This window comes from Mercenaria mercenaria, chromosome 10 (genome assembly GCF_021730395.1).
Source record: "Mercenaria mercenaria strain notata chromosome 10, MADL_Memer_1, whole genome shotgun sequence".
In the NCBI taxonomy this organism is placed as follows: domain Eukaryota; kingdom Metazoa; phylum Mollusca; class Bivalvia; order Venerida; family Veneridae; genus Mercenaria; species Mercenaria mercenaria.
The window spans coordinates 20,714,579-20,733,157 of record NC_069370.1 but is presented as its reverse complement, the minus strand read 5'-3'; the positions used below and the strand labels follow the sequence as shown (position 1 = coordinate 20,733,157).

The 18,579-nt window shown below is 34.8% G+C and overlaps 1 protein-coding gene across 11 annotated transcripts in view; it reads left to right on the top strand.

The window, feature by feature from the left end:
* The window catches only part of LOC123559698 (roundabout homolog 2-like), a 176,226-nt gene that overhangs the window by 135,510 nt on the left and 22,137 nt on the right, over nt 1-18,579 (top strand). For all 11 annotated transcript variants that reach the window (XM_053552458.1, XM_053552462.1, XM_053552466.1 and 8 more), the window contains 6 exons: nt 5,747-5,887; nt 8,315-8,524; nt 14,667-14,945; nt 15,626-15,886; nt 16,362-16,486; nt 17,041-17,200. In XM_053552458.1, the coding sequence (XP_053408433.1) occupies nt 5,747-5,887; nt 8,315-8,524; nt 14,667-14,945; nt 15,626-15,886; nt 16,362-16,486; nt 17,041-17,200 (1,176 nt within the window). The remainder of the gene's footprint in view (nt 1-5,746; nt 5,888-8,314; nt 8,525-14,666; nt 14,946-15,625; nt 15,887-16,361; nt 16,487-17,040; nt 17,201-18,579) is intronic.

The window sequence follows — 18,579 nt, the reverse complement described above, 5'->3', positions numbered from 1 at the left end:
TAACATTTTTTGGCCAGCTCTCTACTTGACTAAAAGCTCATTCAAAAGAGATTATGACGCCATTGTCACTAGTTGAAAATGATTAAGAATTGCAGAAATGTTACAGCTGAAATGGGAAAAGGGGCGTAATAACATTTCTGCAAATAATCGTGCTTTCAATCTACATTTTTGTCAGAAATCTTTTGACATTTTCTTGAACATAGGGAACAAAAGGGGTAAGAATTGTTGTTAATTCTCTAATAGCATTTTGTCATCTTGTTAATTAGTTTATTAGAGGAAGAATGAAGATTACTAAGAAGTTTTCAGCACATTGTAGAGAAAAATGTGAGAAATTTGCTCTGGCATAATGATAGAAGAGAACAAAGGTATTATTTAATAGAAAATTTGAACATGTTTATTGTGTGATGCAATAAAGCTGTCTGCATAATGCATATCTCCATTTCTGCATATTTCAAACTGTCAGTCTGGAATCTGTTCTGTCTACCCTTAGTATCTGGAATAGACTCTTCCGTGTTTGATTTTGGATTTATGAATTACTAACTTTTAGGGTGGACAGGTTATATCTTCTGCTTAGGAGGTTTTTTTGAAGCAGATGCTTTCCATATTCATTAAAAACAAAAAGCTGAAAATTTACAGAATACTTTGCAGTCATTTAGTAAAACATGTCTTTTAAGATAACATAAAATTAAGTTTATGAGTATTTATATTGTCCTGACAATTGTTTTTTTGGCTTTGAAAATTTGATATATGGGTAGGCTTTAATGATATTGAAATAGTTGCGATTTTAGCTTTTTGGTATTTATGATAGAGCTTAGAAATTTCCTTTACTTACATTAACAGAATAACTTTGGATTTTAATATTGAGCCTGCTGGTGGCAAGTGATTCTGCCTTTGCGACCAGTGCAGACCAAGATCAGCCTGCACATCCATGCAGGCTGATCACATATGGAAGGGAATCTCCGCCAGGACATGCATGCTGCTAAATGACATTGCTGTGTTATTTACTTACATATGCGTTCTGCAACATTGCAACTGCATTTTAGTTTCTTACATTTGCCTTACAAGAAATTCATCTTTAATGCTTCTTAATGCTAAGAAAACAGTCGTTTCATGAATATCGGTTATTCTTGCATGTAATTGACAAGTGCGTTCAACCTTTTTGTTTGCTTACTGCAATATTGAAATGTATACTCATGCTATTACTAACTGTATTCTATGTTTTCTTACGCGTATTTGACGTTATTGCTACTGAATGTAACGAGCTATTAACAACGTTGTGACTTGTGAATATTCCGAAATTTTCATAACTTGATTGTTACTGCTTTTTGGATTTAACATTAGTGATGTTTGCAACCACTTGGTTCTTGTTTATATTACAGTTTCCCGGCAAAAATAATATACTAAAACACATGGCTTTAATAAATATTTAAACTTGCAGTATAACAAAAATTTAAGCACGGTAGTGAATTACAACATTACAGGGAACCAACAAAAAGCAAAAATTTTAGCGCAAATTAGTATACATGGGAGACCACTCTCGACAGCAAATTCACGTGTTCGGTAGTTTCCGTAGGTTAAACGGTGAGAGAGTCTAAACTTACCCGTGTATACTTGTGTTGTTTTCGGTGGAAATTACGTCCCTGGACAGCTGGGAATTATGAGTACTTTTTTAATAAAACACCGTTCATGGTTCACTGATTTTACGGAAACTGCCGGAAATTCTGGTTCCCAGCTTTCTACGAATTTCATATTACAAATGTTAAAGTCGCATTTGATTAACTTCGTGCTGCTTACTGCTTACTTAGCACTGTTTTCGCCTTGCATAAATTTCAATCATTGCAATACTAAGAATCCATGAATTTAAAGTAGGAACCTACATAGAAACACCTATATATCAAAAACAAAAAACAACGGGCAACAACGAAATGTTAACATTCATGTGTTAGTATAATGGAGGAACGATTTAATCAATTTCAGAAAGTAAAACGTACAAAACACTTAGAACTTGTTCAAATAAACATTTTAATATGCCACAGAATGGATGCATTTGCCATTTACACGCAAGAATATGCGTTTTACATACATGCAGTGACGACAGATCCAAGGTATATGCCACTAACGGATGGAAGGTAACACAAAGACGCATGGATGTTGCATTTAGTTTAAAACGAATAACACAAGGCAATATGCATTTTGTCATTTAGCAGCATGCATGTCCTGGCGGAAATTCCCTAAAATGCAGTTGCAATGTTGCAGAACGCATATGTAAGTAAATAACATAGCAATGTCATTTAGCAGCATGCATGTCCTGGCGGAGATTCTCTTCCATAATCACATGGTCTGCACTGTTCGCTACTCAGTCAGTAAATTTTCAGTTAAACACCCCTTTGAATAATAATTGGTACTGTCCAAATTGAATGGTGGACCAGTCCGTTTTAGAAATTTAGCAAGGGAAGGGTTAATAGTATATCTCTTACCTTTTTTATCCTCCTTTGGCTTAATTATTAATGAATTTTGAAGTAAATGGAAAATTTGATATAAAAGATTGGACATGAAGCAGGGATAAGTGATTTATATACACAAAGGAAGTTGGGTTATATTTTGGTTTTATGGTATATATTTCACTCTGTATTTGTTTTATTTTGATAGTGTTTCATCCCCACCAGCAACAACCCTTCAGGATTGATATGTTGCTATCAGTCTTGTTTATAACTGTGGCAGATCAGAAAGTGGCTGTGGTTTAAAGTAAATAAATTGGTGAGACTGATAAATTGATAATAAATAATTGGCCAAGGCTGATAAAATTTGATGCATTCAAACTGGTTTGTCAAATAAAACATTGAAAGTGGAATGAAAGCAGAAGAAAATGAATTAGTATTTTATTGATCGGCCTCATCGGCCGCGATCATATTGAATAGGTCAAGTATTTGCACGCTGGGGAAAATATTTCACGATGGACCTGTCGATTCTTTACTTTATGGGTGAAACAGGTCTCATAAGCGTAAATACGACTAGCTTCTACTGATTATAAAAACATACCGTACGATTTGTTGTGAATTAACTGTTGTTGTACTTTTAGTAGTTCAACCGCCACCCTTGTTTAAGAGCAACATTTAAAAAACACGTTTTTTTCATCCTCAAGTAATAAGTAAGTAGACTCGCCCAGTTTAATCAATCTAGACGCATAATCTAACTATACGAGCGTCTATTTCACCCGATTTACATTCGGAACATTTTCACGCGTTTCGGGCTTTATCGTATGTTTAACATGGGATTTTTGAACCGTCCAAGATGTTGGAAATGTTTGTCTCATTGTTTATTTTTTTTAATAAAACTGTTACTGCTTTCATTGTTTACCACTTTTTTTCCACCCTTGCCCGAAAAAACAGTAATGAGTTTGTACACTGTTCAGACAACTGTGCTCTGTTGAAATTTAACCAAACACAAGTTTACCTGCATAAACAGAAAGCATGATATGTCACCATGCGCGGATCCAGAGTGGGGGTACTGGGGGTCCGGACACCCTCTGGAAAATCTTTAAAAAAGGAAAGAAGACAAGAAGGAAAGAAAATGTTTTTCGAAAAAGGCAACATTAGGACTGCATGTAAAGTATATGCGGCTGCTGCTACATACGACCCCGACATAATTCATATTATTTATCTAAAAGAAACTAAGAATTTTACCTTCAAGAAAGCTTGATTTTATCATTTTCCCAAATTTAACAGGTTAGTCCATAAAACTGTCCCAGAATGCAAAAATGAACTGCTAAATTTCAAAATGTCCAGGGGCGGGGTGGGGGGGGGGGGGGGCAAGGGGATCGGCCCCCTCTGAGAAAATTGGCTGTGTCCGTGCATGGTCACTATACCTGTCCAGTACTGGACATTACGGTAAACCTTCTTCCTGCACAAATGACAATTTCGCAACTTCTGTCCGGTTTGTACAAATTTCTGGCCGCGATAAACCATTTGACTTGTACAGACTTTGTTTATGTAGACAAAGCCGTTACTGTCAAACCAACAGGTGAACAAATCTTGTGGGCATTTCATGCTAATGCCATTGTGATTTCTGAGTGTCATACCTAGACTTTGAGAGTTATGTGTTACTTCTTCTGTCCTTTGAATTATTAGAAACTTCTTTTAAAAATGGAAATGTTTCAGTGAACTTCTTTGTAACTTTATTAAGCAACAATATTCAAACTCGATTCAGTTTACACTTTGCAGGATTGTGCTTAATAAAGCTGCACTATGAATTCTGTGAAATATTGAAACATGTTTTGACATTGTTTTGATAAGGCCATGGAAAGCTTTCAGCTTAATGATGGGGGCTACTTTCTACATTTGCCCTAATTGACTTTTAATTAACCCAAAGATACTGTTAGGGCTGTAGTACTTGCTTGCTGGCTAGTTATTTTAATCATGGATGAAGATCATGAGTGTTAAACATGAATTCATTTTAACAATGAGTGGCAGTTATTTGTGTAAGAAATTGTCATTTTTGAATGATTGATAATGATTTGATAATGCTTTCTTAACAGTGCAGCTTCTACAAGCTGCTAGGATTGCAGAGTCAACAGCTGTTATTGGTACACTTGAATGAACTGCGCTGTATCCTGCTGATAGCTGTACATTAGCATTATCTCCATTGTCTTGAAAATTTCCTGCCTGGAAAAAAAATAGAAAAACTGAATGAAAATAGGGGAAATAACATGATGTCTCTAGCCCATCAGCTTCTCTGTGGATACAGTATTTGATAAATTATCTAAATTATGCAATCTCTGTTAAAATCAGGCGCATGCAGAGAAAGAACTCCATGCGTTATCAAAACAACAGTAATGGTGATTCTGACAATTCTAAAATTGAGGGGAGCTGGGGTGGTCTGATGAAAAACACAGATTATCTGCCATATAACATAAACCATAACTGTTAAACACACTTAAATGCCTTAAGATGTTGATTTTTGCAGGTTTTTATGGTCTCTGTTATGAGCCGTTATTGTCTGATTTTCCTGTTCTGAGTCTCTTGTTAACATCACCAGGGACATGATTTGCAAGGTTTAAAACTTTATTGTTTCTATGGTCAGTTGCTACCGGAGTGCTTTGAACTTCCGTTTTGAACTGTACCATTGACTAAAAGCCTAAAAAATTGGTAGTTTTTAATTTTCCTGTCAGTTAGTGCTTTATTGTCTGGACCTGGACTTCTGATTGGGTATAAAATGGTATGGTGTACTAGAAGGACTACATACAGCCACTGGGAAAAGTTACCTATTCTCAGAATTTATAAATCAGGTTTTAAACTAGTCAGTTTTCAAAGAAGCAGAATCCAGTCTATTTAAATAAAAAAATGTACACAAATCTGAGAAGTTAACTCAAGAAAATGACCTTAAATGAATTAACTGTATAACACAATGAAAAGTTTTGCTGTTTTCATGTGCATTTTCACCTTGGGATGCAAACATTTTGTAGTCAGTTTAATGAATGTATTGTAGTGCATAGTTTAATCCATCACTGCAGCATTAGATGCAACACCATTGCCAACTCATTTATCAGACATTGACTGATTGATTTTAGATGCAATACAAAAGTCTTGGTCAGCCCTTACCATCTCAAGAAAACTGAAATTTGATTTAAAGTGTAATGTAATTTTAAACTTTTGAACTTATTATGTATATTGAATTACTACTAAAACACCAAAAGCATGTTGTATATCACAAATGATCGACTTCAATATTTTTTCTTCCGTATTTTCAGTTGATGCAAACCCAGAGCCTGCCTCTCCAGTACAAGGACGTGCCCCCACTACCAGAAATGAATATCCAAAAATAGGGGAAGGACCGAAAGATGTATTCTTTGCCAAGAACTCGCCAGGCAGTCTGGATTGCCTTGCTTCAGGTAAAAAAAAACTGTCGATTATGGCAATTTGAGCCTATCCATTAACTGTCATGTTACAGGTAGAATGAAAACATGATCATTTTGTGGCAGTAAGATTGCCCAAATTGTCATGCTACAGGTAAAGGTAAAACATGGTCATTTTATGGCAGTAAGAGTATGCCAAAATTGTCCTGCTACAGGTAGAAGAAAAAACATGATCATTCTATGGCAGTAAGAGAATGCCCAAATTGTGTTGCTGTAGGTAAAAGGAAAACATGACCATTTTATGGCAGTGAAAGTATGCCCAAATTGTATTGCTATTAGGTAAAAGGAAAACATGACCATTTTATGGCAGTGAAAGTATGCCCAAATTGTATTGCTATAGGTAAAAGGAAAACATGACCATTTTATGGCAGTGAAAGTATGCCCAAATTGTATTGCTATAGGTAAAAGGAAAACATGACCATTTTATGGCAGTGAAAGTATGCCCAAATTGTATTGCTATAGGTAAAAGGAAAATATGACCATTTTATGCCCAATATGTAATGCTACTGGTAAAAATAAAACACAGTCATTTTATAGGTAGACGAATCTGCCCAAATAAACATGCTACTGGCTGGTAAGAGAAAAATATAATATTATAGAAGCAGAAAATTTATATTAAAGGCAAGTTTATAAAATTTAAAAACAAGTTTGATGACTTATTTATATGAATATTTAGCATTTTTAAAGTTATTTTGAAAATCCATTATTGTTAATGATGAAGACAGCTGATTACTAAGCTGGGACATACTTAAGCGCCTCGAAATTTGCATAAAGTGTACGAGTTTTGCATAAGGTATATGTGCATATTTTTTCCTGCTCTGTTACATTGTTTAGACTGCATAGATTAATTGTTAACATCACTCATTGTGCATTTTTTTTTGATAAAGTATGTCTAAAAATAATTAATGGATGTTATTTAAAGATAAAAATTTAATAGTAATTAGCAAAATACAAGCTTTTGGAAGCAAAAAACGTGTAATTCTTGGTGTTATATCGGCCTCGTTTATCATACATTTAGTCATAACGTCAGGATTTTATTGTTAAAATTAACAGCTTTATGAAGCAAAAAGACAGAAACATGATTTTTTGTGTCATCCGTTTTGATCCCACCTACCACAGCCTCTTTGTGTTGAATTGAGTAGAGTATAGTTGGTTATGATTTTTTTTATTTCTATTTTTCAAGGTATAGTTGACATTTTAGCCTTCTGGTTCAAAGTCAGACTTGTTAGTATTCATACTCATCAGACTGGAGTTTTTTTTATGTTAAAAATAATCAAGGTTGACAGTTTGACAAAAGACATTGGTTTAGAAAATTATTCTAATTAATTTAGCTTGATTGAAAATAGAGCTTGAACATAAATCAGTCAGATTTTTTTTACAGAAACCAGTTTTATAGAGAGCACCTTATTTTGAACCTTTAACTTTATCCTGCTAAATTTCTAAAATGGACAGGTCCATCTTTCAATTTGAGTAGTATGATTTATTATTCGAAGGTGTTCACGGATGGACATGCAGGCTGATCTTGGTAGCAAAGGCAAAAACACTTGCTGCCAGAAGGCTAAAGCTTTAGTAAAACTTCTGGCCAATGTGGCTGGAATTTTGGCTTGACTAATTTGGTTAAGTTTAGTATGTAAGCTGGTATCACAGTATCCACAAATGGGAATGGATTGAGACTTCACACTTATGACAGATCTATGCTTGATATTAAATATTATTTAGGTATCATTTTCATGATGAAATAATAGCATTCCGGAATTTGTTTAGAAACTCACAACAATTGAGTTTCATTTTTAGCTGATTTTACTGTTTGTTTTGCTGAAAATATTTTTCTTGCATCAGACATGACCCCCACTTCTCTTTTGATTCTTATTCAGCACTGATAATATTGTTCAAGAAAATGTAAGTTACAAACATTTAAAATGGGTCCTGTTGTGTGCTGCAGCCATAGGAAGGTTTTAAAAAAAATTATAGAGTAAAGAGGACCAGCTGTTCATTATGCAGTGTGTTCATGCCTATAGATCCCAAGTACAGACACTATCATACTGGGAACCAGACAACAGAATCCCTTTAAAGGTTACAGGTATTCATGACAAGACAACAGAATACCTTTGTTGTTGCAGGTATTCATACGTTCAGCCAGGAACCAGATTTTTAAATACTTATTACAGGTGTTCATACTTTTTGCAAGAAACCAGACTGCTAAATATTTTATAAATTTCAGGTGATCATAATTTTATGCCAGGATTCTGTCTGCAGAATATCTTGATATATTACATCGTTAGATTATTAAACCAATTACAGGTGTCCATGTCATCACTGTGGAAAACAAACAACAAAGAATCTCATCAGTTGTTGCATTAGTGGGCCAGGTACCAGTCTACAAAATTTCTTGATAAATTTCAGGTGTTCCGACCCCAACCATCACCTGGTACCAGAATGGAAAAGAAGTTCAGTTCGACAAGGACCATGTTCGTATGCTGTTACCTGATGGTCAGCTGTTTTTTCTCCGATTCATATACACCAAGAACCAGACACATGTTGGAACTTACTATTGCAAGGCAGCTAACAGTCTAGGCGAGGTTGTCAGCAGGGAGGCCACTGTGAAAGTTGCAGGTAATTATAAAAATTGCATGACCTTGAATCTAGCTGGTTCTTTGACTTAAAATACCTAAAAGCTGTTTGTTTGACCTTTAGCAGGGTACCAGTATTTTTTATCAGAAAAATAATAAATTGGCTGTGTAAATAGCATGATATCTGCCCATGCGAAAAGGGGTCTTTACCAATAAGGTCATAATACAGGAAACCACAGCTTTTTGTCATAGAAAACCAAAGCTACACAGATTAGGTACAGTATTAGTACTTTTGCTCTGTCTTTACTTTGCATATTAATGGTTGCCAAATTCACTTGAAAATATTTTTTTGTCACATCAGATTGGCCTTTAGTGTGAAATAACTTAAATTTGGTAGATTTTTTTTTTAAAAATACACTCTTTGTTAAAAACAGTTTACCTGCTGAAAAATTGCACCTAACTAGCTTGATAACAGAATTAAAAAAAAAAATCTTTTGAAAAGAGAAAAGTACTTCAGGTTCACATTTTCTTATCTATTTTAAACTTGAGATCTCATTCAGTTTCTAATTTTAGCCGGAATTTTTCAAATATTAGCCAAAGAAAATATATATTGTGGGAAAAGTGGGCTATGCCAAAGATTACCAAATTGATTTACATAATGATATTTTTTTAGAAATACGATACGTGTGCCTGGAAGAATTTTGGCACTTCTTTGTATACAAGACTCTTCCCATTTTCATGAATCTGTAGTAAATTAGAGATGTCAAAGAGGAAAAGAGAAAGGGTTTTTAGCTCACCTGAGCACGAAGTGCTCAAAGGTGAGCTTTAGTGATCGCCCTGTGTCCGTCGTCCGTCGTCGTCCGTCGTCCGTCCGTCCGTCCGTCCGTCCGTCCGTCGTCAACAATTTGACTGTTAACACTCTAGAGGTCACATTTTTGGCCCAATCTTAATGAAACTTGGTCAGAATGTTACCCTCAATAAAATCTTGGACGAGTTCGATACTGGGTCATCTGGGATCAAAAACTAGGTCATCAGGTCAAATCAAAGGAAAAGCTTGTTAACACTCTAGAGGTCACATTTTTGGCCCAATCTTAATGAAACTTGGTCAGAATGTTACCCTCAATAAAATCTTGGACGAGTTCGATATTGGGTCATCTGGGATCAAAAACTAGGTCATCAGGTCAAATCAAAGGAAAAGCTTGTTAACACTCTAGAGGTCACATTTTTGGCCCAATCTTAATGAAACTTGGTCAGAATGTTACCCTCAATAAAATCTTGGACGAGTTCGATATTGGGTCATCTGGGTTCAAAAACTAGGTCACCAGGTCAAATCAAAGGAAAAGCTTGTTAACACTCTAGAGGTCACAATTTTGGCCCAATCTTAATGAAACTTGACCAGAATGTTAATCTTGATGATCTTAAGGTCCAGTTTGAATCTGGGTCATGTAGGATCAAAAACTAGGTCACCAGGTCAAATCAAAGGAAAAGCTAGTTTACACTGTAGAGACCACATTTATGACCATATCATAATGAAACTTGGTCAGAATGTAAATCTTGATGATCTTAAGGTCAGTTGTAAATCTGGGTCAGGTGGGGTCAAAAACTAGGTCACTAGGTCAGATCAAAGGAAAAGCTTGTTAACACTGTAGAGGCCATATTTATGACTGTATCTTCATGAAACTTAGTCAGAATGTTAAACTTGATGATCTTTAGGGCAGGTTTGAATCTGGGTCATGTCGGATCAAAAACTAGGTCACCAGGTCAAATCAAAGGAAAAGCTAGTTAACACTTTAGAGGCCACAGTTATGACCATATCTTAATGAAACTTTGTCAGAATATTAATCTTGATGATCTTTAGATCAAGTTTAAATCTGGGTCAGTTTGGGTCAAAAACTAGGTCACTAGGTCATATCAAAGGAAAACCTTGTTAACACTCTAGAGGCCACATTTATGACTGTATATTCATGAAACTTAGTCAGAATGTTAAACTTGATGATCTTTAGGTCAAGTTCGAATCTGGGTCATATCGGGTCAAAAACTAGGTCACGGGGTCATTTCAAAGGAATGGCTAGTTAACACTTTAGAGGCCACATTTATGACCGTATCTTAATGAAACTTGGTCAGAATGTTAATCTTAATGATCTTTAGGTCTGTAGGTCAGGTGAGCGATACAGGGCCTTCATGGCCCTCTTGTTTCTTTGAGTTTGGATTTTGTATTTAAGTGGTTGCAGCAAAATCTTGATCGGGAGTATCTCTGGTGGTCTTGTTCTGGTCTAGAACAAAGGCGTATCATAGGTAACAACAACAAACCAAGTCGTTCTTTGACTTGTGATATATGTATTTCATGTTATGTCATGATTCTATCTGGAAACAGTAGCTGATAATGAGTTGATATATATATATATATATACAGTTTCCAGGGATATACAGTGAAACACCGCTCGCTCGAGCATCGATGACTCGAGCACCCGGGCTCGCTCGAGCAATTCATGTGGTCCCGGCCGATTTCCTTATATTTTCTATGTGGAATTACCATGGCTGCGTCGAGCATCAATAACTCGATCGCTCGAGCATGACCACTGGTCCCTTTGTATTAATTTACTCCTTGTTGCTTACGGCAAACTGGAGCAGAGATGTCAAAATTTTTCACACCTTCGGCGGTCAGAATGTATCATTTAATCTAAAATTTTCGCACATCGTGAGAATTGCATGGTCTGTTCCCCGGCTATTTTAAATTTTTGTTTGTCAGTATATTTGATCTAATAATGAGATTAATTGTTGATGAAAGGTGGAAGAAAAAATTTATTGATCAAAATTGTTATTAATTATTACTTTTTTCTGCGGGATCAAGAAGATAATTATGAGATCTTAATATTTTAATCAACAGTTGATTGTATGCAAATAAAGGAAATAAGATAGCCTTTTCATAAAATTGAGACGATAATTATGAGATCTTAATTTGGAGAAGAAATTTGCGAATTCTATTATAGTATTTCAAAAAAAAAAAATAAATAAATAAAATTTCTTAGCTGTTTCTTCACATGTGCCATAAATAACGTTTGTAATACGTTTAATAAAAATGTCACGAGTGTGTTATCATTACGCATCACCGTTTCCTCTGCAAATGGTCTCGATGACAATTGGTAAAACAAACTTCAATTTTTTTCATATGTTGGTCAATGTTTGGGTCGCTCGAACCCATGGGTAACTCGAGCATTTTGCTCATCCCCTTGCGACCTAGAGCGAACGGTGTTTCACTGTATATATATATATATACTATGTTAACCCTTACCCTGCTAAATTTCTATAATGAACTCATCCATCTTTCAATTTGGACAGTACCATTAACTGTTAAACATTAACTGGTAAAAAGGTACTGACCGAATTGCAAACAGTGCAGATCATGATCAGACTGCACCGATGATCTACACTGGCTGCAAAGGCAGTTGTGTCCAGCATGATACGGGTTGATTAATTTCCAAAGAAAATGAGACTAATAGAAATTTTAGGCAGGGTACTTTCACTGGGAGTTTTCTTGTGTACCAGGCAACAGAGGATAACCAGTCTTTCAGGTTGACATCCTGTTCAGATATTGACTGGTTCCAATATGATTTGTGATGCTATTTCATAGTTAGCTGGTTCCCAGCATCTTTTCAAAGTAGCAAACATTATCATGTCTGATGAAAGTGGTTTCTGGTTCCTTTAAAATTGGCCACTATGATATGATTTTGCTTTTTCTGGACCTACATCTTTGTTTGCCATATTGGCACATAAGTTAGTTCAGATATAAGAATGTTCCCAGGAAATGATGCTGGGACCCATGCCCTATTTCTCATATCAAAGAAAGAACATCAAAATTTAAAATGGGAGCAAAGGGGGATGTTATCATTAAAAGCTTAAATGTGTTAAGACTCAAAAAAACAGGGTTAAGGTCACTGAAATAGCATGAAAGTTTCATTTATTTAGGGGCTTTTTTTTGCATGGAGATGAAAATGGTAGATAGTTTAGAGTTATTTTAGCAGTATAGTTTCTCTTGTGAAATGTACCAACACTAGGCCTGGTTCCTGTCTCCCAAGAAAGGTGCCATGTTGAGATAGCTATCTTTGGCATGTTTGTTAAAATACAATCGCAGAAGTTGGGGTAATGGTGGGGTAACAGAGTATATAAAATCTTGCGTGATGACAAACAGTAGCATCGACTGATATATCTAGCAAGGGCGATATTAATATTAATGAACCACTGCTTATGAAATATTCAGAAAAAAAATGCTAGTGTACAAGTTAGATTTTCTGCTAGTAAAGAATCAACAAAGCCCATGTGTGCTATGTAATACTTAATTAGAATTAAAATTCTTAACTGCTTTAAATTGCCCTTCCTTGCAATGCCATCTAGACAAATAAAGTGGCACAGTTATAAATTTAAGGAAAATGGAAGCTGATGGCATCCTATATCAGCTTCTCAAGATCTTGGAATACAAACATTTACATTTACTAAGCACATTGGCTGAAAGATTACTAAAGCTAGTAGAGAACAGTTTACATGTGCCCATTTCATCCACCATGTCACACAATGTTCATGCAAAAAATGGGGTTGCCAGAATATAAATAACTCTGGTAAAGTATTAAAGCTCACTAACAGTATCTCATTCTCTTGCACTCAAGTCCATGAATATTCAATATATTGAAGTCATTTTCATATGTTACGGAAAGGAAGAAATCTTAAAAACTGCCAAACAAAATGGAATCCCATCTAAACTTTCTTTGATCTGTCAAAGATGCCAGAACCTAGGCGTCTTTCGGTCTTTCTTCAGGAGAAAACGGTGTTATACCTTAAAATCTAATTCCCAATTCAATACAGAGATGTTAGAACCAACAAGTCTTTCTCCATGTTTAATTGATTTTAAAAATTGTTCTTTTGACATTCATTTTGTGAGACAAGAACTTTTTATGTCATCTTCATCATTTAAAGGCTTGTTTAGGAACATCTTTATTAGCATACAAAGTTTCCTCAGCAAAAAGTTCTGAGTTCTGTAGGAGTATGAGTAGAAAAAAATCAGGATCCTCCAGAAGCTTTTAAAGTAATGTTGCAGTAATCAGCAAATGGACAAAAATCAAGACCAATAAAATATCTGTCAAACATTTTTTCCAATCTTATCAGTTTTTGATGGTCATAAAATATACCAAGTCCATGTGTTTTGATGGATTTGGGTAAATAAAATTTGACATATGATTTTATGTGCGATATGGTTTTGACTGGCACTTTGTGACTTGGCTATCTGATTTACAAAGACAATTTGCTGGATTTTCATAGAGCCAAGGCTGTATTAATTGGCTGACACGATGAATGGATGATGATAAGTCAGTTTATTTAATGTTTGCCTGACAATATAAACTACTTGGAAATTGTTTGTTCCAATGCATATTTCATGTCAATTAGGGTGGATTTGGGTTTTATCTGACTGGATTTGGGTTTTATCAGACATTCATAAAACATGTCATGTTCTTCTGCATTAGAAGTAATAGGCTGTAATTGTTTGGATTGGGGGTCTGCAATAAAGGTTTTTATTTCTTGATAGAATTCTCAATTGTATCACAAAGTGTCGAATTTATAGGGGAAAATCAAATATCAGGAAAATTTGATTAATTCACAATGGTGTTTTTTAGCCGCCTAATATCTTTATTTTGGGATCATCTTCGTGAAATATAAACAACATTGTAAAATAAAAACAACATTCAGGATAAAAACAAAAGCTGGCAGACTGGTTAGCGAGGTTTATTGCCGGTAACTTCATATCTGATGATCTAGACGTAGGGGTTTGCCAAATTATCTCTGCAAGACAATAAAAGCCATGAACCGGCAGCCTGCAATATTTCATCATCATCAATTGAAATCCTGCAGAATCTTCCAACTTTTCAAAAATTCATTTTTTTTATTTATTCTTCTGCCTTAAGCCAGTATTGATATAAAATATTTTGCCTTTTCTAATTTCCCCTTTATGGTTTCATTACTTATGATAGAAAATTGGGATTAACTCAAATCCATTTTAATTAACATTGAGAGAAGTAGGTTTTGTCGGTTTATTATAACCAGAACAGTTTACTTCATGTTATCTGGGATTTTTATTTTACACCTGTATGATTACTTTGAATTAACAAAATGTATAGTTTACTGCACTAATTTTTCAGTGATTAAAGATGATTTCCGCCAAGAGCCAGTCGACACTACTCGATCAATACATTCCACTGTAACTCTGCATTGCAAACCACCACGAGGGGAACCGGACCCGAAAATCTCATGGCAGCACAATGATCGACCAGTTTCATTGGGTGACAGGATCACGCAGCACAAAGATGGTGACCTGACGATTACTACATTGACTGCACAAGACAGTGGGGAGTATGTGTGTTTGGCGACAAACAAAGCTGGTGTACGACAGAGCTCACCAGCACTGCTGAAAGTCCTCGGTCAGTTTTAAATTTTCTATCTTTTGACGTAGTATCAAACTCTTTGGGATTACTTACCTTGATGAACTTTCTGAAAAAAATATCTCTGTATGTCAAGTAAACCAGGACCTGATCAGGAGTTTTAGGACTTTTTCTTCTATACCGTGTGTCCGTGTTTTAGCGTATTTCAGTTTTACTTCAATTTAGCATTCTACTATACTTATCAAATAGTTAAGGCATTTGCATTGTTTATCGTCAGATTTACCATGGTTTGCAGTTCAGATGTGCAGGGATTTAACCATGAGAATAATTGTTGTTAAATATCCGAGCGTCTGAACGTTGTCCTGTGGTAACTCAGACAACAAACCGCAAGAAGGCCTTGTATATTTTCATTCTAACATGTTCATTGAAATATTTTGACAAAATTTAATATTACGCATGAGTTCATTTAGTAATAATGAACTGGACATGATGTGTCAGTTTGACGTCAACTGATGTTATATTTTTCTCAGACTGGTCCTTGTGTCTTCCATAATTTATTGCATATTTCATCACAGTTGAATTCCTTGTTTGTTTAACTAAATATGACAAATAAGATCATGTTAGATTGTTTATTTTTACATTAAAGATTAGTAAAATATTCATGTTATTTGTAATTTAAAAGTAAAGAGATACACAGCTTTGATTTCTCTTAATTACAGAGGTACCAGAGATTACCGGTTTCCCAGAAGATGTAATGAGGGAGGAAGGTTCTACTGTAGAATTTCATTGTGAGGTTCTTGGCGAGGCAGACATACAATGGAAGAAAGAAGGTGGTACGTCTAACAAGCAGAAGTGGCGACAGTTGCCAGATAACACGTTACGTATCGAGAACGTTGAGGCTGATGATGAAGGCACGTACGTCTGCACGGCTGAAAATGCGGCTGGGGTTGTTGAAGCAGCTGCTCATCTAAAAATAGAATGTAAGTTGACATTTTGTTTGACCCAGTCTGAAAATAGAAAGTAAGTTGACATTTTGCTAAACAAATATAAATATAAAAAGTAAGTTGACATTGTGCAATAACAAGTCTGAAAATATACAATGTAAATATACATCTTGCATAAATCAGTCTGAATCTTAAAAACAAATCATATAATAGAAGTAAAGTTGGCATCATGCACACCTGTCTAAATAGAATGTAATTCAACACCTCGCATATTAGCCCTAAAATAGAATGCGAGTTGACATCTTGCATACCAGTTTGAAAACAGAATGCAAGTTGACTTATAAAATGGAGTGTAGTTAACATCTTTCATATCACTTTGAATTGATCTTATCTAAAATAAGAATAAGTTTAAATCTAAAGTTCCAAATTAATTATATTTGTGATTATTTAAAGTGACAATAATTTTATTGTGCACAAGATTATTTTGTATGTTTTCAATGATATTTTACAGATACCCCTAAGTTCTTGGTCAGACCGCATGATCAGGTGGTGGCTGTTGGTCGTACCATATCTCTGCACTGCTCAGCTGCCGGCTACCCCCAGCCAACTATCTACTGGGAAACCAAAGCTAAGAAAGTAAGTACAGTAAAATAACAGTTGCTGCAAGTCACAAGGGTGAGGTTCGAGACCCACTGGGGCGGTACTAGGGGATGCGATGGGTGTGCACATTTCGTTACCTCTCGTGAACAGACTCAGTCAAACCAAGTCTGCCATTACTTTTGCTTGGTTGCGTTCTTTGCTTCCAAAGGATCTTCTTATAGATTTTATTTGTGTAGAAACTATGTAATGTAAACATTATGTAAATATTGAGAAGTCTGACAAACATTTTTGATGTGTGCCCTTCTAGATAGTAATTAAAATTGCAGTTTATTTGTTTTCTATAGCAATTATTAAAATGGTCTGAAATATCTCGAAACAAGTTTAATGGTGCAGACAGTCTGGATTGAGGAATAAATGGGATTCAGATTTTACGATTAAACATATTTCATTTGTTCTTACTTAATGGAAGTTATTGCATTGTATCGTCTGATTTGCCAGTAATAATTTCAATTAACTAAAGTTCCTGTAAAACTGATTAAATTTCTATTGAAGAGATTTCCTTGCATTGATGTGTGATCGTTATTTTTTAGGACCTGATGTTTGTGAAATACCAGTCAGACCGTTTCTCGGTGTCGGATGACGGCACTCTTAGAATAGAGCGAATTCAAAAATCGGACCAGGGATCCTATTCGTGTATCGCTTATAGTTCTAAAGGAAAGGCGCAGGCATCAGCTGACATCAGCGTTCGAGGTATGAGGTTATTGTTAACATTGATAATTATTTCGGTCGTCTCATTGTTCTTGCAAATTAATATTTTCTGTTAAATAATTAATATATGTCTTATCATAATTTACACATTTTGCAGATCCCATTTCTTACATTTATAGATCTTGTTAATGAAACGATGAAATTGTTTTCACGCATATAACACTCTATGCTTCATAATTAAACACATTTATCTAATATATCCCATGTGCAACACTATGTATAATGTTTACAATGCTTTTCTGTATGAATTAAGCTGCCTGACAAAAGCTTATTAACGATGATATTTCGGAGGCTTATTTATAAAATAATGCTTTTTTTCCCTGGTATTTTTATTGCGCAATAATATTGCATCGTCCAAAAAGATTTTAAAAAGAGAGGATATCTTTCTAATAGACAACCAGGAGTAAATTTTGACCTTGATGAAGATAATAAAAGTTTTATTTTCCATCAGGTGTTTTAATTTTAAGATAACCTTGTTTCCTGTGAAAATGCAAAATAAGTTTTCTTTCATTTTAGATCTTGCTTTTTGGACAGCTTTGCCGTATTGCGTTAAAATTTATATCATCGCACTCTGAAATTAAAAAGATACTGTTTACCACTGGATTTCCTTCGTGATTGCCAACGACAGCTGTATCCTATGATACTGTGTACATTTTTAGACGCTTTTTTTCATAACATCCGAGTTAATTTTCTCTGACTCACGTTTTCTTCTCCGCTAAAAAGTTAATTATATGATCTCTTTATAGCAGGATAGCTTGCAGCTTTCTTGATTATATTGTTTATATCTGGTGCCAAAAGTTTATTTTTGAATTTGAAAAGCGTCAAACGAATGAGTACCTTATGGCACTTTTTACGATTTTTCAGATGAATATAAATTACGTTATCTTTTTAATGATGTTAATTTTAACACCATTTGTAAACATGGGTGCAAATTTATTATAACCGTATGTGAAAAAATTAGCAGATAGTTACATTTTATTTGCGAATAAAGTGGAACTAATGGCCAGAAAGTTGAATTAAGTTGTCTGGAAAATAAGTTGACTTTGCATGAATTAATTAAGATTTCCGCAGTAGATATTCCATCATAAAATATTTTAAATGTTTTTTATACCATTCGTCAAATTTTTAACGTCTAACAGTGATAATAACTTACAGTTTTCATGATCTTAAAATGTCATAATCAGTGGTAGGGGGCGGATCAGGAACATCAAGATATTTTTGTACGTTTTGCTGCAACTTAATTTACATCTTCATAATGTTTTTTTTATATTTATTTTGGTATCTCAAAGTTACGGATCAATGTATCAGCAGTTTTGACGTGTCGTCAATACATCGATATCGTGATAAACGATGACAGGCCG